At 46.7% G+C, this 22,147-nt stretch overlaps 1 protein-coding gene across 1 annotated transcript in view; it reads right to left on the minus strand.

The window, feature by feature from the left end:
- Positions 1-22,147, minus strand: part of EEFSEC (eukaryotic elongation factor, selenocysteine-tRNA specific) — a 141,540-nt gene that overhangs the window by 55,105 nt on the left and 64,288 nt on the right. The window contains exon 5 of the mRNA XM_044302205.1: positions 1,879-2,505. Within this exon, the coding sequence (XP_044158140.1) occupies positions 1,879-2,505 (627 nt within the window). The remainder of the gene's footprint in view (positions 1-1,878; positions 2,506-22,147) is intronic.

Consider the following 22,147-nt stretch of genomic DNA (forward strand, 5'->3'; position numbering starts at 1 on the left):
GGGGGATCGGTGGATGATGCGCTGTTATGGGGGATCGGTGGATGATGCGCTGTTATGGGGATCTGTGGATGATGCGCTGTTATGGGGATCTGTGGAAGATGCGCTGTTATGGGGGATCTGTGGATGATGCGCTGTTATGGGGGATCTGTGGATGATGCGCTGTTATGGGGGATCTGTGGATGATGCGCTGTTATGGGGGATCTGTGGATGATGCGCTGTTATGGGGGATCTGTGGATGATGCGCTGTTATGGGGATCTGTGGATGATGCGCTGTTATGGGGATCTGTGGAAGATGCGCTGTTATGGGGGATCTGTGGATGATGCGCTGTTATGGGGGATCTGTGGATGATGCGCTGTTATGGGGGATCTGTGGATGATGCGCTGTTATGGGGGATCTGTGGATGATGCGCTGTTATGGGGGATCTGTGGATGATGCGCTGTTATGGGGGATCTGTGGAGGGCGCTGTTATGGGGTGGATCTGTGGATGGCGCTGTTATGGGGATCGGTGGATGATGCGCTGTTATGGGGGATCTGTGGATGATGCGCTGTTATGGGGGATCTGTGGATGATGCGCTGTTATGGGGGATATGTGGATGATGCGCTGTTATGGGGGATCTGTGGAGGGCACTGTTATGGGGGATCTGTGGAGGGCGCTGTTATGGGGTGGATCTGTGGATGGCACTGTTATAGGGGATGTGTGCTATGACACATAGGGCCATGAGGGGGGCCAGCATAAGACACACACATAGCATTTTATGCTGGTCCCCCTCATGGCCCTATGTGTCCTAAACTGCGCACATAACTGGCTTTGTGTGTAAAGTATTTTACTAGTGTGTGAAACAATCTCTCTCCTATTGATAACAGGTCCGGCCTCTGTACTCACTGTCACTATGAATGCACTGCAGCGAGCAGGCCGGCCGGTGCGTGACTGACGTCACTTAGTAACGCTCCTCCCACTTCAGGAAGCAGGAGCGTTACTAAGTGACGTCAGTCACGGGCCGGCCGGCCCGCTCGCTGCAGTGCATTCATCCTGAAAGTGAGTACAGACTAGAGGCTGGCCATGTTATCAATAGGAGAGAGATTGTTTCACACACTAGTAAAATACTTTACACACAAAGCCAGTTATGTGCGTGGGGCCCCTTCATATATAATCGCGGCATTTTCGGGTCGGCCAAATTGCCATATCGCATTTGCCAATTATCGCGATTCGATTAATTTTGCGATTTATCGTGCAGCCCTACTATCTATCCATCCCATATCTATCTATCATTTCCCCTCTTCATAAACATTACTTAACTATTACATTCTCCCAATCTCAGTAATCAGCAGCCGCTCATCAGACAGGGCTCCAGCCTCCGCTTGTAAAACACATTTTAATACAGAGAGAAGACTTCAGTCTCTAGAAGGAGCTCTGCGGAGTCCGTCTGCCAGTAAATATCTGCTCCTTAAAGGCATGCTGGGAGTTGTAGTTTTGCAACAGCTGGAGGGCCGCAGGTTGAGCTAAGTCACTTCCATCAACCTAATAGAAAAAAGGATAATTCTATGCAAAACCAGAAAGTCTCCAATCATTTACTGAAAATCACCAGGGGCTAGCTCCAGACATGGCTGCTGCCAGCATTTAAAGAGATGTTAAACTTAGATAAAGGGATAGAATGAAATCACTCATCAATTTGCCGGACAGTCTTCAAGACTTTCAGCTTGTGAAACCAACAGTCTTGAAGAAATCTAACAGAGAAATCAGTGATCCATTCCCTTCTGCTCCATTTTCTTACGTGGATTGTTTAAGGAGCAGAGTTTCGCTTGCCAGGCCTCAAACACTGACCTTTCTGGTGATGCACATTCATTCTAAGTCTGAAAGAACAAGTACTCTCTCTTACCCTCTCAACTTGTCCTTCCTTGTGTTTCATCTTGAAGACCTTGAGTTTTGGAAGAAATGTCTCGGAGTAGTTCTTGTGTTCTGCCCCTTCGAGGAGGACTCCATGAAAGGCTAATCTACAGGTATTTGAATGGATGTCAGTGTCCAACTTGGATCCAATCACAAGGCACGGTTTGGGACAGGTGACCGGCCTCTCAAACTCCAGTAAGGCCCACTGCTCCTTAGGAAGGAGCTCGTCTCCCTGAGGACTATCCGCTTTGCCCGAGTCCTTCGTGATATAGCTGTCCTGATATAAATACTCCTCCCCGAAATCGAAGTGGTCTGTAGGTTCTTCTTGGTTGAGGTGAGGAGGAGGAACACTGAAGAACATGACTTTCCCCATTACAGTTTCATGGCCCAACGTTATATGGAACTTGGCTTTGGTGTGAAGGGACCCTTTAAAGTAAGGGATCTTCTTGACTGATATTATGGCCGCGTGGATTGTGTGCAGCGAGTCTGGAGTGCAGACAAGTCCTCTTTCTAACAGCTTTGGATCAAACTGAGTTACGCAGATTCCCAGGCGATCGCCCTGCATGGCGCTGCTGACGGGCTGGTGGAACATCTGCATGCTTTTCACCTTCTTAGACACCTAAAAGAAAGTAAAGAAGAAGAGAAAAAAAAGTCAAAACTGAGGACACCTCATTGGGACTACAGATGGCAATTGGTGGTTGGACGGTTTCACACACTGACGTCGACCAATGATGGTCTTCACCAGGCATGCTCAACCTGCGGCCCTCCAGTTGTTGCAAAACTACAACTGCCAGCATGCCCGTCCAGGCATGCTGGGAGTTGTAGTTTTGCAATGGCTGGAGGGCCGCAGGTTAAGCATCCCTGGCATATGTCATCAACTCTAGGATCCCCAACGATCCTGAGAATGAAGGGGACACAGAGATAATTCAGCACTTCACTGTTTCCCCCCTGCACATCTGTGCCTTGGTCACCCGCTGTGCAGAGAACTACAGCTCCATTCAAGTAAATGGGGCCAGCTGCAGTTAGAGTGGTCGCGACCACCGATGTGCAGGTAAGGTCTCATGCACACAAGGATATGCATTTTGTGCTCTGCAAATTGCAGAGCCGCAAAATACAGATACCTATGTCCATGGTCCAAATTTGGTGGCCAGGTATAGGACATGTTCTATCTTTTTGCAGAACGGAAATAAGGATGCAGAAAGCACACAGATCATCTGCAAAAAGATCGAGTAGGTCAGCAAAATGTGGACCACGGACACGTTGAAGTCAACAGCTCTGCAAAAACAAAATACGTGTACGTGTATTTTGCAAATCCGAGGTTTTGAAGCTGCAAAAAGGACATGGTCATGTGTATGAGGCCTCATAGATGGGAGGGGATGCAGTGCTTCACCATAGCGACATCCCCTTCCGTCTCAGAAATGTGAAGGTACCAGGAGGTGGGACCACCACTGTTCATAAAGTGATGGCATATCCTAGCGATCTGCACATGGTGGGTCCTGCAGCGGCAAATCTATTGTGTGTGGAGCTCCCTTTAAATGAGTTGTCCTCTCCTTTACTACTGATGGACTATCCTCAGGATAAGCCATCACTACCTGATCGGCGGGATCGGACAACCCACCGCTCCGCCGATCAGAAGAGCTCCAGCCCCAGAAATGATGTAATATGAGGAGAAGTAGCATATAAAGCACTAGTCTGTCTGGAAGGTGCATGTTCCAGGTGTAGCACTAGCAGAACTATCTGCAGGGACATATTTAATTAAAAAAAAGCTGGACCGGACAAGAGAGGTCAACTTGGCAAAGTCACTGCAGAAGAAATGTAGCAGCCATTGTGCCTGGGAGCCTTCAGTCCCTCTGAAGATGCTTTGAATGATTTAGTAAGCCATTTATCAACTGCTGGAGGTGGATCACATAGAGGAACGTCGCTTCTGCCTGTCCATGGAGAACGAGATAAACCCTGGGAGGGACCAGGGCCAAGGGCCTGAAAGTCTGTAAACCGATGCAAGGACTCCGTGCCCTTAAATGCTCCGTCCATCGAGAAGCTTCTTGTGAAATTCAATTCGTGGCCGGTAAATATATGAAGTGATCCCCGGAGGAGTAGTCCAGAGAAGTCGTAATCAATACGAGACCGTGTTAGGTGTTCTCCTCCGCGGGAGCGGCTCTTGTCTTGGACATTATAAAAGCAATTCATTTACAATACCTGTTGCTGGAGCCTCAGTCTACCGCCTGTGACTGGTGCGGGGCTGACCACAGGACGTAATGACTGCGGTAAATGATCTGACCGTAGACTGTAAGTGACCACTAGGTCTATGATCGGCGGACGGCTGAGAGGAAACATGAGGGAATCTGCCATGGGTTTAAGAGGGGAGAAACAAAGCAGTACTGACATAATACAGTCCCAATAGCAGTGCCATAAAAACTGCCGTATAGTGCTGATATAATGGCGCAACTATACAGAACAAACGTGTCAAAAAAAAATCCTGACATCCTGCAGTTTTTACACAGAGCCCCGTGGAGATCACAACTCAGCAGTCATCTCATCATCATCATCGCAGGCAGGATTACCAAGAGAGGCAACACCCATATAGAATACACAGGATCCATCATTTACAATAGGCGATGGTCACTTCTTATCTATACCACTCCCTGCACATTGGCCTTTGCACAGGTCACAGAGCATGCCCAGAACACTTGCCCATAAAATTCAAAAAGAGTCATCGTCAGTCTACAGGTTTCTATGGTCCATGTGGCCTCTTTAAAGCAAATCCTCCATAATCATCTACATCTGTTCAGCTCACATGTATAACTGAGAAAGGCTCTAAGGTTTGGCCGAAAAATGGCGTCTCCACATGGGTGAATAAAGCATTTTTGCATTTTTATTTATTTTCGAGTGCTGCCTTTTTGCGGTTTTGTATGCTGGGCAATAGTCTAGTCCCTTTTTGGTGTGCACCTCTTTTGTTAATTTTATTTATTGACTTTAGTGCTGCCATCTATTTGCTTTTTCATGTACAGAACTAGACACTAAATAATAGATCCACAATTAGAAGACAAAAACACAAGTAATAAAGAAAATAAAAAAAAATGAATATTTATCAGTATTTGGTTTTAAACCAGAGGTGGCCAACCTTACAGACACAAAGAGCCAAAAAGAAAACCAAACAAAAAAAGTATGACTACCAGGAGCCACGAGCTATACATTTACACACGAGTCACCGTATGTTTTGCCCTTCAAGATGCACCTAGGTTTTAACAAAGAAAAATAAGGGGGGGGAAATATTTTTTTATCTGATCTGAGGTCTGATAAAAAAAAATGTTTTTCTTATTTTTCATTAGCAGAGAAAATCCTCATCTGACCTAAAATAAGATCCACAAACCTCATCAGACCCCTAAAATAAGACCCCCAATGCTCGGATCAGACAACACAAATCAGATTCCCAGTGTCCGACCCTCAGTGCTCAGATCTCCCCCCATGCTCAAATCTTCCCTCTTCTCAGATCTGACCCCCCCATGCTCAGACCTGACCAACCCATGCTCCAACAAGTCCCTCCCATGCTCAAATCTGACCCCCCCATGCTCAGTTCTGACGACTCCCCCCCATGCTCAGTTCTGACGAATCCCCCCCCATGCTCAGTTCTGACGAATCCCCCCCCATGCTCAGTTCTGCCCCCCCTCATGCTCAGTTCTGACCCCCCCTCATGCTCAGTTCTGACCCCCCCTCATGCTCAGTTCTGACCCCCCCTCATGCTCAGTTTTGGCCCCCCCTCATGCTCAGTTCTGACCCCCCCTCATGCTCAGTTCTGACCCCCCCTCATGCTCAGTTTTGGCCCCCCTGCCATGCTCAGATCTGCCCCCCTGCCATGCTCAGATCTGCCCCCCCTCCCATGCTCAGATCTGCCCCCCCTCCCATGCTCAGATCTGCCCCCCCTCCCATGCTCAGATCTGCCCCCCTCCCATGCTCAGATCTGCCCCCCCTCCCATGCTCAGATCTGCCCCCCCTCCCATGCTCAGATCTGCCCCCCTCCCATGCTCAGATCTGCCCCCCCTCCCATGCTCAGATCTGCCCCCCCTCCCATGCTCAGATCTGCCCCCCCTCCCATGCTCAGATCTGCCCCCCCTCCCATGCTCAGATCTGCCCCCCCTCCCATGCTCAGATCTGCCCCCCCTCCCATGCTCAGATCTGCCCCCCCTCCCATGCTCAGATCTGCCCCCCTCCCATGCTCAGATCTGCCCCCCCTCCCATGCTCAGATCTGCCCCCCCTCCCATGCTCAGATCTGCCCCCCCTCCCATGCTCAGATCTGCCCCCCCTCCCATGCTCAGATCTGCCCCCCCTCCCATGCTCAGATCTGCCCCCCCTCCCATGCTCAGATCTGCCCCCCCTCCCATGCTCAGATCTGCCCCCCCTCCCATGCTCAGATCTGCCCCCCCTCCCATGCTCAGATCTGCCCCCTCCCATGCTCAGATCTGCCCCCCCCCCCCCCACCATGCTCAGATCAGGTCCCCCATGCTCAGTTCTATAATTTAAAAAAAAAATCTCCTGATCGGGCACTGGGCTCCTGCTCGGGCACCGGCTACTCTGCAGGTCTGACACGCTCTCCACTGTGACCTGATGAGCACAGCGTCCGGTCATAGTGCGTGTCTCCTCGTACTACGTTCTCACACTGTGTGCATCAGGACGTAGTGGAGAGTGAGCTGGAGCTGCAAAGTAGCAACAGAGCCCGATCAGGAAAAGAGATCTGAGCATGGGGTGGAGAGTGCGCCGCCCGACTGCTTCCGGCTCCACAGCTAGAGCCGCACATGACGAAGCAAAGAGCCGCATGCGGATCAAGAGCCACGGGTTGTCCACCCCGGTTTTAAACAGTAAAAATAAGAAATCAGAGATACATTCCCTTTAAGTGACTACCGGTAGATACCTGGGCATCAGAAGACAGGGGGGAAAAAATAATAATACACCGCCACTATTGAGCACCAAGTAGTGCTTTAACAAGATGAGATTATTGCACCATGTAACATGTCATATACTGCAGATAGTTTTGACTACGTATTCCAGCGCACCCACAGCTAGATCTGTATAAACTGGTTACCTACACGCTGCGCTGTTAATGAAGGCATGCAATGTAGATTGGGTATGAATGGCTGACCTGGTGCCGCTACTGATCACCAGGTCAGCCAAGATGAGATCATTGTACCATGTAACATGTAACTTGTCATATACTGCAGATCGGTTTGACGGCATATTCCAGCATGCCCACAGCTAGATCTCCATCAGCTGGTTACCTACATGCTGTTAGTAGAAGCATGCAATGTAGATGGAGTATGAGTGGCTGAGCTGGTGTCAGGACATTTCCATCATCTCGTTATACTATTATTATTTATTTTATGCACTTATATAGCGCTACTATATTCCCAATGGGGCTCACAATCTAAGGTCCCTATCAGTCGGTCTTTGGAGTGTGGGAGGAAACATGGGGAGAACATACAAACTCCATGCAGATGTTGTCCTTGGTCGGATTCGAAGCTAGGACCCCAGCGCTGCAAGGAACCAGTGCTAACCACTGAGCCACCGTGCTATGCATTTCTATAGGGCGACACCGGATCCATTCCCATCCACAATGCTGCAGTGGAGCTTACAATCGAGCAGGCGCCGTGTGATGGAGCAGCAGAGGTCGCTTCAGGCTGGAAAGCTACATTCGGTTTAAACAGATTTGGCATTTCAGAATTCTTTTCATAAATTGCAGCTTAAGACACAAATAAACGGTCAGACTTCCTTCCCTTCCAAGCCTCACGCCTCGCCGTGTTAAACTGGCATTTATTAGGACGGATTGGATGACTGATCGCCGGCGGTTTTCGATCCAAACCACAATTAATAATGTTAATTGCAAATGCCTGTAAGCTTCTTCGGTGTTAATGTAGCACACTAATAGGACGGCTGCCCGCAACCGAATCTCTTATTCAGGGGAGTTATTTGACAAGGGGAAACAACACTAATTCAGTGGATCACCTTTCAAGGTCACGGAAAAATGAAAGAGTCAGCGAAAAGAAAGAAAGGAAGCTGAATACAAACTAGGACATTCCTTAGGAAATTCCACAAATGCAGAAAGTGGGACAGAAAAATGGGACGTAATATTAACAGGATATGCATCTCTTGTCTGAGACTCAGAATAAATAGGCCTATTGCACACGACCGTAGCAATACACGGGCGCCGTTCCGTGGGACATGCCGGATGTGGACCCATTCACTTCAATGGGTCCGCAAATCCGGAGATGCGGAATGGAACCCTACGGAAGCATTATGGAGTGCTTCCGTGGGGTTTCGTCCTGTACTTCCGTTCCGCAAAAAGATAGAACATGTCCTCTCTTTTTGCAGAACGGGCGGATTAAGGACCCATTAGGCCTCCTGCACACGAACGTGTGCGCCCCGTGGCCATGCTGCCATCCGCTCGTTTCGCAAAAAGATAGGACATGTATCATTTTGTGGAACGGAAGCACTCCGTAGTGCTTCCGTAGGGTTTCGCTCTGCACCATTCCGCATCTCCCGATTTGCGGATCCATTCAGGTGACGGGGTCCGCATCCGTGATGCAGAATGCACACGGAACGGTGCCCGTGTATTGCGGATCCGCAATACAGCAACGGGACACCTATGGTCGTGTGCAATAGGCCTTAAAGTGAATGGGTCCGCGATCCGCTGCAGCTGCCCCACAGTAGGTGTTCGTGCATTGCGGCCCACAATTTGCAGGCCGCAGCAGGGCCACGGGGCTCACACGTTCCTGTGCAGGAGGCCTAACCCCCTATATGCCACAAGCCTCTGAAATCAATATTGATTGTAAGGAACTGTTAATGCTAGACCGTCACTGGATACATACATAACTGATCCGCTGTTATGTCCCATTATAAACTTCATAGTTGCACTCGCTATTCTGCTGGTGGAGTCACTGTGTACATATATTACTTTTCCTGTACTGATCCTGAGTTACATCCTGTATTATACTCCAGAGCTGCACTCACTATTCTGCTGGTGCAGTCACTGTGTACATACATTACTTATCCTGTACTTATCCTGAGTTACATCCTGTATTATACTCCAGAGCTGCACTCACTATTCTGCTGGTGCAGTCACTGTGTACATACATTACTTATCCTGTACTGACCCTGAGTTACATCCTGTATTATACTCCAGAGCTGCACTCACTATTCTGCTGGTGCAGTCACTGTGTACATACATTACTTATCCTGTACTTATCCTGAGTTACATCCTGTATTATACTCCAGAGCTGCACTCACTATTCTGCTGGTCCAGTCACTGTGTACATACATTACTTATCCTGTACTGATCCTGAGTTACATCCTGTATTATACTCCAGAGCTGTACTCGCTATTCTGCTGGTGCAGTCACTGTGTACATACATTACTTATCCTGTACTGATCCTGAGTTACATCCTGTATTATACTCCAGAGCTGTACTCGCTATTCTGCTGGTGCAGTCACTGTGTACATACATTACATTACTTATCCTGCACTGATCCTGAGTTACATCCTGTATTACACTCCAGAGCTGCACTCACTATTCTGCTGGTGGAGACACTGTGTACATACATTACTTATCCTGGATTACATCCTGTATTATACTCCAGAGCTGCACTCACTATTCTGCTGGTGCAGTCACTGTGTACATACATTACTTATCCTGTACTGATCCTGAGTTACATCCTGTATTATACTCCAGAGCTGTACTCGCTATTCTGCTGGTGCAGTCACTGTGTACATACATTACTTATCCTGCACTGATCCTGAGTTACATCCTGTATTATACTCCAGAGCTGCACTCACTATTCTGCTGGTGCAGTCACTGTGTACATACATTACTTATCCTGTACTGATCCTGAGTTACATCCTGTATTATACTCCAGAGCTGTACTCGCTATTCTGCTGGTGCAGTCACTGTGTACATACATTACTTATCCTGTACTGATCCTGAGTTACATCCTGTATTATACTCCAGAGCTGTACTCGCTATTCTGCTGGTGCAGTCACTGTGTACATACATTACTTATCCTGTACTGATCCTGAGTTACATCCTGTATTATACTCCAGAGCTGCACTCACTATTCTGCTGGTGCAGTCACTGTGTACATACATTACTTATCCTGTACTGATCCTGAGTTACATCTTGTATTATACTCCAGAGCTGCACTCACTATTCTGCTGGTGCAGTCACTGTGTACATACATTACATTACTTATCCTGCACTGATCCTGAGTTACATCCTGTATTACACTCCAGAGCTGCACTCACAATAATGCAGACATCATGGCTGTCATCTCCCAAGATCCCCTGCCTTTGCTTTATCTGCACAGCGCTTGCTCTGGTGATTTGCATTCTGTAATGTAGCTTTACACTAGGCACCGCGCAAGAATCAAACGAACTGTCCCCTGCGATACAGGAGCTGAAATAAACCGTCAGGGCTGTTTCTGCCAACAAGCTTGCTGACTGTGTCTACTGACAACCAGCAGAATCATGAATGCAGCTCTGGCTCAGTACACAGACAAGTTATAGACATATTTTATGTACATTTTGTATACCAACTGTTTATATTTTAACGCTGCCCGCAGACGGACATGCCCTTGGGTATACCCTGTGCTGTCAAGCCAGTGACATCTTACAGTCCTATGTATTAGTAAGTTGCATCCTCATGAATAATGGGTCCAGCACGCAAAATATGGCTGCAAAGGTAATGGATACAATTCAATATCCTCTGCAAATGGAGCTGATGGCACACACTGATAGCCGGGATCATTTCAATGAAGAAGCCCTGCGGTGACAGGTTTAATATAAAGCACCACAGCTTCCTGCAGGAATACCGCAGCAGCCGCCTGACAGCTTATCTGCTAATACCCCTGGCAACCAAACGAGGGCATTTAATAACATGGGAGCAAATGCATCACCCATAGCAACCAGATAACAGCTTCAATCGGCTATCTGATTGGTTGTTGCAGAAAAGCAGATTAGTTACATTTTATCCAAATGGTTACAATTGTTTCTCATCCAGTAATGCAGCTATACAGGAGAACGCCCGGTCACGAATTAGGGGTTTTAGGGCGCGGATCATCCCCGGAACGGCTCCCTGTGATGGATCTTCCCCTTGGGTACGGGAAGAGAGAGGTTTTAAAAATACATTCATGTTTGCCTAGTGCCACGTAAAGGAGTGTGAGCCTCTACCTATCTCAAATGGGAATCAGCCTGAGAGTCGATGCCGGCCCAGGAAGGTAATTCTTGCAATCGCAGAAATGAAATGGAGACATGTTAGATCAGTGGTGCATGAATATTTACTCAAGCCCGGCTTTACTGCACTCAACCTGGCTTCAATTTTGCAAATTAAAATGAGCACTGTGTGGATGGAGAGATTAAAGTACAGCGTCCTGGAGGCTGCCGCTTGCCCGCTGAGGTATTAAGTGATCTGCTCTCCCGTATGCTGGGCTATTTTGGTGATGTTATTGAGGGAGGTCAGAAAGGAATCCAGAATGGAGGCTGCGGGTCAAGAAACGGTCAAACGGCTTGGACCGGGCGTCCTGAATATATGCAAATCAAGCTCATCGTTACCTAAGGTCATTTATATTCAGAGCAGAAAATAATAATAATTATAGGTTTCTACTGAAGAAAGTTAGAAAAAAAAAAAAAATGTTTTGTTTTCCCCCCCTGGAAACAGCACCACTCTAGTCCATAGGCCACATCTGGTATTGCAGCTCAGTCCCATTCCCATTTTTTTAAGCGCCCTTGATAAATTGTTATAGGTCCTTACCATCGTACTATTGAAGGACCCGGTGCTGATGGCTGCCACTTTCTTATCCAAGATATTATAAAAAAAATTATAATATATATAATGTAATAAATGGCAGCACCAACCTTAAAGTTTGGAAATGGGGTGCAAGCTCCAGTGGGAATAGCGTCCCAGGATAATATGAATGAAAAACAGAGCAGCACTCCAGGGAAGTGAAAAAAGAAATCTGTTTATTCACCCAGTGGTGAGTGACGCGACGTTTCGGCTTCATGTTGGAGCCGAAACGTCGCGTCACTCACCACTGGGTGACTAAACAGCTTCCTTTTTTCACGTCACTGGAGTGCTGCTCTATTTTTCATTTATATATTATATATATATATATATATATATATATATATATATATATATATATATATATATATATATATATACAAAAGCAATAGAAAAATTGTAAAAAACTCTGCCCCCATACCTGTTGTGAAGCCACGTGGAGAGCAGATAAGTGGACATTGCAGTGTATTATATCAGCGATCTAGTCCCAGAGTGGTAAAGCGTCCGAGTGGGACTTAGAAAATGAAAATTTTTTTTTTTTTTTTTAAAACAGTAACAAAAAAAAAAAAGAAAAAGTAAGAAAAAAGTTAAAAATAAAAACAAAGTGTACAAAATTGGTAGCACCGTGCCTGCAAAGTTTTGAACTATGATCACATTACAAATGCAGTACAACAATAGAAAATAATGTCAGACTTGCTGTTTTTTTAAGTTTAACACGCTTCAAAAAAATTAATTAAAAAAAAGTGTATCTACCCCAAAGTGATTAGAATAGAAATGACAACTTATTATTCGGCAAAATAAACACGTTAAAGGGATTTTCAGGATTAGAAGAAAAAAAAAAAAAAAAAAACATGCCTGCTTTCTTCCAGAACCACATCGGTCCAAGGGTTGTGCTTAGCATTTACTGCTCAAGAGTGAATGAGGCTGAGCTGCAATACCACACACCACCTGTGGACAGGTGTGGCGCTGTTTTTTTTTTTTTATAAAAACATGTTTTTCTGATCCTGGACAACCCCTTTAATCACTCCAGCAGTACCTGGATGATATGAGAGCGTTCGTCTGATCAGTGAATCCTAGACAATTTTATTCAGCGCCAATAATCTTGGACGTTCCCAGGGACCAATATGTTTGAAGACGAATCGTTACCACCTGGGACTGGTACAGCCAAAGCTGCCAATTCCGCCTCCACCTGGTTCACACCGCCGCTGATCCCTGAGCCGTTAATTAATATGGCAGCCTCAGAGCATTTATCAGTGTGTGGCAGAACGCAGACAAGACAGACGGAAGAAATGGCGGAGGGAGGAGCGGCACCAGTTATTTAACGTCCCTTCCCGAAGCACAAAATAACTTGTCATATAATGAGACAGTTGATGGGCTGAGAATCGAGGGGGATTTAGACGCTGGGCACAGTGGGCACCACAACGGACACAATCTGAACAGCGACATTTTATAAGGGCAGTAACCCAGAGGATCCAGCATCGGCGAGCATCCTAAAGGCGAACTGAATGAGCCCTAAGGCAAGGTTGGAGCGGCAAAAAGGAACACGAAAAAAATCTAAAATATCCCAGAACTTCCTTCCTTAAAGTTAATGTGTAATCAGAAAATGACCTATTGTTTAAATCACGTTTTTATGTTAAATATATATTTTATTAAAAATATTGGTGAGTTTTTATATAAAAAAAAAATATAAAAATTGTGTATAAGGACTCCTGCACACGAACTTATTTTCTTTCCGTGTCCGTTCCATTTTTTTGCGGACCGTATGCGGAACCATTCATTTCAATGGGTCCGCAAAAAAAAAAAAAAAAACGGAAGGTACTCAGTGTCCGTTAAACGAAAAAAATAGAACATGTCCTTTTTTTGTCCGCATAACGGACAAGGATAGGACTGTTCTATTAGGGGCCGGCTGTTCAGTTCGGCAAAATGCGGAATGCACACGGACGTCATCAGTGTTTTTTGCGGATCTGTGTTTTGCAGACCGCAAAATACATACAGTCGTGGGCATGAGCCCTAATCCTAGAGTTTTCTCACTGGACACTAGGTTTAATAATAGGTCATGATTTTCTGTTCTGCGCAGGTACTTTCCAGTGGCCATTATTATCATTATCAACACAGGTAGGATTACAATGACGAGTAACACCTCTACATAGATAACGCCGGATCCACCACTCACAATAGGTGACATCACAGCTTATCAGCTCCCTCCTGACCTCTGCAACGTTCACAGAGCCCAGAACTCTCTCCAATACAAGTCAATGAGGTCACCTCCTGTCTTCACATATGTTAGGCCTAGTGGTCACTGTGAAAACTGCTGAATTTGATAAAAAATTTAAAAAATAGAGAGACAAAAATAAATGTGACAAAAAACATAAATGTGATTTATATAAAAACTTTTGATGACATTCCCCTTAATCTCTTCCTTTTATTTGATCTGATTTTAAAACACATAACAAAAACTGAAATATATATATATATATATATATATATATACATACACAGTGCCTCCCAGGAGCCCCGCCATGTCCCCCCTCCTCCTCACTGTACCACCTCTGACAACGGCTCCTTCCCCTGTCTGCAGTAAGACGCACAGCACCTCGGCTCAGCCCCATCCCCTGTAAGGGCGCCTTCACACATGGCAGATTTTGTTGCAGAAACTTTTGCGACTGAAAATACCATAATTTCCACTCCTCTGAATGGGGCTTGCAGAAAGTCGTACGAACGGAACGGATTTTCAGTTGCAGAAATTTCTGCAGCAAAATCTTAGGCGCACTAAGAAATCAGCAAGGGTTATCGGGTGCAAGAAATCTATTGTATAAGGGCTCGTTCACACGAACGTGTGAGGGGCGTGCCCGTGCTGTGGACCACAAATTGCGGTCCGCAATGCACGGTACCACCCGTGGGGCAGGCGCATGGGGATTGCAGACCCATTCAGTTGAATGGGTCCACGATCCTTCCGTTCCGCAAAAACATAGAACTTGCTCTTTCTTTTTGCGGTGCGGAAGCACGAAACGGAACCCCACAAAGCACTCCGCAGTGTTCAGTTCCGCATCTCCACATTCGTGGATCCATTGAAATGAATGGGTCCGCATCCGTGATGTGGAATGGCCACGGAACAGTGACCATGTATTGCGGATTCGCAAATTCAGTCCGCAATACGGAAACCGGCAGCACACGAACGAGCCCCTTCCGTTTTTTGCGTTCCATATACAGACCGTAAATGGAACGATTTATTTCAAATCAATACGCAAAAAAAACGGAAAGTACTCCGTATGACTTCCGTTCTGTTCAAAGATAGAACATGTCCTATTATTGTCCGCATAACCGACAAGGGACAAGGATAGTACTGTTCTATCAGGGGCCGGCTGTTCCGTTCCGCAAAAAACAGAATGCACACGGATGTCATCCGTATTTTCTGCGGATCCGTTTTTTGAGAACCGCAAAATAATGAAAAATCCATACTGTCATGTACATGAGCCCTTAGGCATGCTCTCCGAGACATAAGGTCCGTGAGTGGGCCATATGTCCCTGAGCGGCATACATCGTGCGCATGGGAGCGCACAACATCATTGGTTACTATGATGCTGTGCGTATCGGGCCGCCCGCGGGACTATTGTCCCGTATTCATAATATCATAAGAGTGCGGGACATTAGTCCAGCGGGCAGCCCGATGTGCACAGCATCATAGTAACCCATGATGTTGTGCGCTCCCATGCGCACGATGTATGCCGCGGCGGGACATAAGGCTGAGCGATCACGGTCAGTCATTTCCTGTGTGTCGAGACAGGAGCAGGAACTAGAGCAGCAGGGACCAGAGCAGCGCTGAAACGGCAGCAGTTGATTATGGATTATTTTATATAATTTTTACCACTGGATAATAGTATATGGCCAACTTTAAGGTTTTGGTTGCAATCAACTTTAAAAATAGTATCCATCTTTTTAACAAACTACTGAAACGTCAGACGTTTTGATAGTGGGGGTCTTGGCACCCCTGAACCCCACCTAAGTGCTGTGCCCCACTGCTTCATCAACTCTGCTGTGTAGCATGAAGCCAGACAGGACCCCATGGGCTGCTCTACAGCCACCGCACCATGTGCATGGGGTCTTACAGAGGAACGCCCATAATCCCAGTTTTATTATTTTGCATGTGGCGGACCTGCTCTGGAGTGTATACAATTTGGATAGTTGAAGGCCCATGATCAGAGCAGAGGTCAATACCATCAGTCCTCCCGATCAACTACGACCAATGCACCATCTGCGTCTCTCCTTGTGTTGGGATCCTGATCCTCCCACATTTCAAAAACATGCTCGGGTCAACTGGGTTCCTATATTGGCTCCAACTGTGTGTTGGACCCTAACACAGGGAAGAGGGTTAATTCCGCTGGTGGAGCGAGCACAGGACTGCTCCTCCCGTCCCATCACAAGGTCTGATGCTCTCCAAGGCTCTCGTTCCACGAGCAAGGGTCTCTTCTGAAGACCACGTAGAAGGGGGGAGACAATAAATCAGATTTGTGCTCCCCGCGCCGCTCGCTTCTCTCCGTCTAGTCTGCAATTTTTCTTGATGCTTTTCCCAAAGATGCCAGATGTGTTCAGAACTGATCAAAAAGAGCTGAAACATACGAGCGAGCGCTGCGCTTTTGTTCTGGGGCATTATAGCTGAACTAATTATTACTGTATGCTGCTTAATGAAATAGCGCGGTCACAGACTAACACAAATAAATAAACATGGGACATGGGATATAGAGCAAGGACTTGCCAGGGACTTAAAGGAACTCTGAACACAGAAGACACACACAAAAAAAAAAAAAAAAAAATCTTTTCTCCCTTTATCTCCTCCTTTCCCTTGGTCCTAATATATATATATAGTAGTCATCTCTGTGTGTCCTAGGAGCTCAGCCACGTCCCCCCTCTGCCTCACTATTATATGACGGGCTATCAACAATAGGCTGCAGCAGGAGCCTCTCCCCTCTAACCTGTCTGCAAAAAGATCATTACATTTTATTTTATGCAAAAAAATTAAAATTTCAGACATCATATAGTACATGACACCCCCTTACTAAACCAGCCTTGTATCTCACACAGATCCGGTGATCTCCCCATTTATTCCTACAATTGCTTTGCTACATTTATTTAAAGCTGGCAGCTCAGGGGCTGTGTCCTTTCTGCTGCAGCTCTCTCCCTGTAACTGCCACAGCTTCTAATGGAAGATATGGCTGGCGGCAGTTGAAGATTGAAACTGAGCGTGTGCGACCAGCTCAGTGAGGCGGAAGGAGAAATAAGAAAAAGAACAGACAGCAGGTGGCGCTCTACAGATACATTTTTACACATGTCGCTCCCATAATCGCCGTGGATCAGGCGACGAAATTGCGGATCGAATGCAGACCCATTCATTTCTAGCACACGGATGTCATCTGCATCGGTTATGGCCATTCCACAAATTATAGAACATGACCCATTTCTCTAACAAAATTGCCGCACGCGCGTGGACGGGATTCGGTTTTGCAGATTTGTGGTTTTCAGACCCAAATATTTCTCTTGGCTATTATCAAATAGTATACAAATTTTGCATACTTTTGCAAAAAGAAGTGTAATATATGAGGAAGACAGAAAGATCCGGCGTACGTCCTACCAACTCTTCTTGCCCATCAGGCCTGTCTGAAGACATATTGAAGTCAATGGGGAGGAAGGTATGAAAAAATGCAGTGTGTGAACAGGATTCTTAATAGTCAAGCCCATAACCATCTTTTTTTCCATCAGAGGTTCCTATAATTCCAGTGAGATAGACCTGGAACTATACAGGTTAAAAAAAGCTGCAGCGAGCGCAGAAACATTGTGGCGGCATGCGGATAATCGCTTCCATACCCTTTCAATAAACACATCATTCCACCTTGTTATTGTCTTCGCTTTGCTGAAATTTTATGGACTAACATGCATTGACCTTGCACTTAACACCTTATTAAGGCTGGGGGGTCCTTTGTTGATCACAGCGTTGGGGATTAACCTGATTAAAGGGAGCTCTTGCGGAGTGGGGGTCTTGGCTGGGCTTCAGCTGTCTTGTAAAAGCCTCTCCGGCATCCTCTGCGCAGGCACACCGGGCTTTTATTGTGTTTGCAAACACGGAAAGACGGAGAGGTCCGCGCCGGCGGCGGGGTAAGGATTTCCTAACGGTGACACGAACTGAAGCAGGGCCAGGACGGTGCCAGGGAAGAGATGGTGGTCCTGTGATGGAGGAGGAAAGTCCTGCAGGAAAGCAGAGCTATAACGGCGCACTCCTATAATACTGTGCGCAGATCCCGGAGATCTGTTAGTCGTGGAAGACGCAAAACCAAAGGGAGGAGGAAGAAAAGATAGAGGTATGCAGCCCAACTGCAAGAGTTGATCGTATTGCTCTATTGAAGCAAACCTTCAGCTGTGGGAAGTAAAAGCAAGCAGAGATACTGAAAATGGTGAGGAACCGAAACACAAAGTATATTGGAAAGTTATTAAGCTTTCTGTTTGCTGACTTAGGGCTCATGCACACGGCCATTGGTCACTATTCCGTGCATTGCGGTCAGCAATATCCGTGTGGATTCCGCAGACGAATTGAACAACTTGAATGGCTCCATGATCTGTCTACACCGCAAAAAAAAGTAATGCGGAGGCACTAAGGAGTGCTCCCGTGGGGTTCCGTTATGCACCGCACTTTCCAGATTGCGGAGCCATTCAAGTGAATGCAAAAAGCCATATATTGCGGACCCGCTGTTTGCGGGCTGCAATCCAGGCCCATCCGGCACACGGTCGCGTGCATGAGCCCTTAGCCTGCTCTCAGCACCACCGCTGCCTGCTGGTTATGTGTGGTATTGCATCCCAGTCCCATTCACTGTGTTGGAGCTGAGCTGTAATACCAGGCACAACCTATGGCCAGATGTGGAACAAAACATGCAATGCAACAGCTCTCTGAAAACCAAATAAAGTACAAAAATGCATTAGAATTGCTAATGTTATGCTTATAAATTAAAGATGCTTGGCAAATACATTTTGTACAAAATTATTTGAGCCCGTCCGCCACACGTCAAGGCGATCTCTGTAAGACGGGAACCTAACACTAAATTCTACCTGTTATGTGCCATGACGGCTACCATACAATTCAGGGAGTGTAGGTTCCACATGCATGCCGGGCCTACTCCACACCTCTCCTGGTGCCAAATGGCTTCCAGTGAGTGAGGGAGAGCAGGCTAAGCTTTATACTCACACTAATTAAAATCAGCCTATGGGGCAGACGAGCTGGTCAGGAGTGCACGACTGAGGTGTCAGCCACACCTCCAGTACAAACTGCAAAGAAATTCACTTGGGATGTGCTGACTGACCCCCTTTTTTTCTTTGCAGTTTGTACTGGAGGTGTGGCTGACACTTCCGTCGTGCACTCCTGACCAGCCTGTCTGCCACTTGGTACCTGCATTCCCTAGATATAATTGGAGGTCGTTTTGGCACCAAAGATGATAAATATTAAAGCAGGCCCAGCATGCATGTGGAACCTACACTCCCTGTATTGTATGGTAGCCGTCATGGCGCATAACAGGTAGAATTTAGTGTTAGGTTCCCGTCTCACAGAGATCGCCTTGACGTGTGGCGGACGGCCTCAAATAATTTTGTACAAAATGTATTTGCCAAGCATCTCTAATTTATAAGCATAACATTAGCAATTATAATGCATATTTGTACTTTATTTGGTTTGCAGAGAGCTGCTGCATTGTATGGTTTGTTCTACGTTGTGTTTTCAGCCATAGCAGCGTGCACCTGCGCATTGGGATGTGCTGACTGACCCCCCTTGTTTCTTTGCACTTTGTATGGACAGATGTGGCGCTGTTCCTGAAAAAAGGAGGCACACAACCGAATTTTCAAGTTTTGTGATCAGATGTGGACCCATTCATTTCAAAGGGGCTGCAAAACATGCAGATAGCACCCTGGAAAAAATATAGAACCTGTTCCTTTTGTGGACAAGGATAGGGATATGTCTACAGGAGTCTGAAATAAAATGGTGGCATGCACACGGCCGGGATTCGTGTTTTGCAGACCCCAAAACGGACACGGTGTGGATGAGGCCTAATCCTGTAAACCCCCGCTGACTGCCGATGCAGGATGGCTTGCTGGGCACAGAGGTGGACAGTGTGCGCGGCGTCCATTTCGGGATGATTACAGGGAGGTGACGCCCGTCTCTCAACTCTTCTTCATTACCTGGCAGCAGGTACGTTCCAGCGCAAGAGAAGGACCAGAGCAAATTCACAAAAGCCCAAACCGGACTTCTCAGGTTACACCAGGAGCCGGCAGGACTGTGACACCCTCAAAAGCAGAGCGGGCGACTGGTCCCCGGGAGCGTCGGTCAGGACGCCACAGCCACTTATCAATATAAAAAATATCTTGGAGGAAGCAAAAAAAAAAATCCTCAGTATCCTGATATTACAACTTGTACCGCCCCAGACAGGTCAACCCAATCTCATATCAAGCCATTCCCAAAATATGTCATCCGGATCATATCGGGTGCAGTGTCCACAGAGTACTGCGAAGATTTCAGGTGCAGCTTTTATGCCGCCATACGCATTGGCAGAACCTGACAATGGCCGACCATCTAATGTGTCTGGCAGTGTCCTGACTCTCCTCAGCGGCCGACGTCAGGGGAGAGAAGAACGGGGTTTGCTGACTTTCAATATGCCTGAACATACGCTGCCGACAGAGGTGTCTGGCCTCCACTTGTTCTGCATTGAGAATAGATGCCGGGCATGCATGTGTATGGGGTGGGGGTGGGGTGAGGAACAGCTGTCGGCAGGACCATCGTTCAATTGTCGCCACCTGCTGTTTTTTTTTTTTCTTATTTCTTTGACCTGCTCACTGAGATGGCCGCACATGCTCAGTTTCATCCTTCAACTGCCTCCTGAGTTGTGATAGGGAGAGCTGAGACACACCCCCTGAGCTGTGATAGGGAGAGCGGAGACACACCCCCTGAGCTGTGATAGGGAGAGCTGAGACACGCCCCCTGAGCTGTGATAGGGAGAGCTGAGACACGCCCCCTGAGCTGTGATAGGGAGAGCTGAGACACGTCCCCTGAGCTGTGATAGGGAGAGCTGAGACACGTCCCCTGAGCTGTGATAGGGAGAGCTGAGACACGTCCCCTGAGCTGTGATAGGGAGAGCTGAGACACGTCCCCTGAGCTGTGATAGGGAGAGCTGAGACACGTCCCCTGAGCTACAGCAGAAAGGACACTCCCCTTGAGCTGCCAGCTGGATGTAAACCTAGCAGAGCAATGAATGGGGAGATCTGGTACAGGGCTGGTTGTAGCTTTGTTAGAAAGAGACTGACATGTACTATATGATGTCTGAATTTCATTTTTTACATTACTCATGGGAGAACCCCTTTAAGGAAACAAGACATTGACTGATCATTATGGTGGAGCGATCCAGTGACCAAAATCCCTTAAAGGGGCTTTCCAGGATAAGTTATCAATAGCAAATCACTGTGAGGGGGGGGGGGGGGCACTCCTGCTGATTGGCTGTTTGAAGAGGCTTTGGTAAGCGCTGCAGCATTCTTACAGCGCCGTACACTGTATAGTGGCTGTGCTTGGTATTGCAGCTCAGTCCTATTCACTTGTATGGGATGGAGCTGCACCTAGGCCATGTGACTGATGAACACGACCTTACTGGCCTAGGAAGAGGACGCAGCGATCACCAGGGTCGGACCCCCACCGATCGGATATCAATGTCCTATCCTGATGATTGGCCATCAAAATCCCAGAAAACCTTTTTAACCTCCTAACAGCGACATTATAATTGGAAAAACCCTCCCAAAAATGTCACTTATTTTTACTGTAGATTTTTAATGAGTGTCTGCAATAAATTGCATTTTTAACCCCTTACTGAAAATGTATTTTAACCTTAAGGACCAATAATATTTCCCCCTTTGTGTTCCAGCAGTCATAGCTTTTACATTTTTTCTTCTAAATTTTCTTTTTATTTTGTGGGATTAGTTGTGTTTTTGTTTTTTTTAGGAACCAGTTTGGGGAATATATTGCGTATTAAATAACTTTTATTATTTTATTTTTAAGCAGAAAGCTAAAAACAGCAAGTTTAACATTGTTTTGTGGAATTTATTTACGGCGTTCACGATGTGGTAAAAATAACATACCGATGATAACACCGCATTTCTATATATTTTTATCTTTTTGTCTTTCTTCCTGCGGGCTGTCAGCTCTGCAGCTGCTCCCCTCCTCCTCCAGACTGAAGGGGAGGGCGGCTGCTTTAGCTGCTCATAGCTCTGGTTTGGTAGCAGCTAGAGATATGGGCTTTGTGGTGTTTGAAAGCTGGTGGTTCAAGCTTTCAAACCATATAAGAAGCAAAATCTTTAGTAAATGGGAAGATATCGCTGTTAGAAATTGGAATGCAGTTTATTAATCTGAAAGTATAAGCAGGTTTT

The sequence above is a fragment of the Bufo gargarizans genome, chromosome 7 (assembly GCF_014858855.1).
Source record: "Bufo gargarizans isolate SCDJY-AF-19 chromosome 7, ASM1485885v1, whole genome shotgun sequence".
NCBI lineage: Eukaryota > Metazoa > Chordata > Amphibia > Anura > Bufonidae > Bufo > Bufo gargarizans.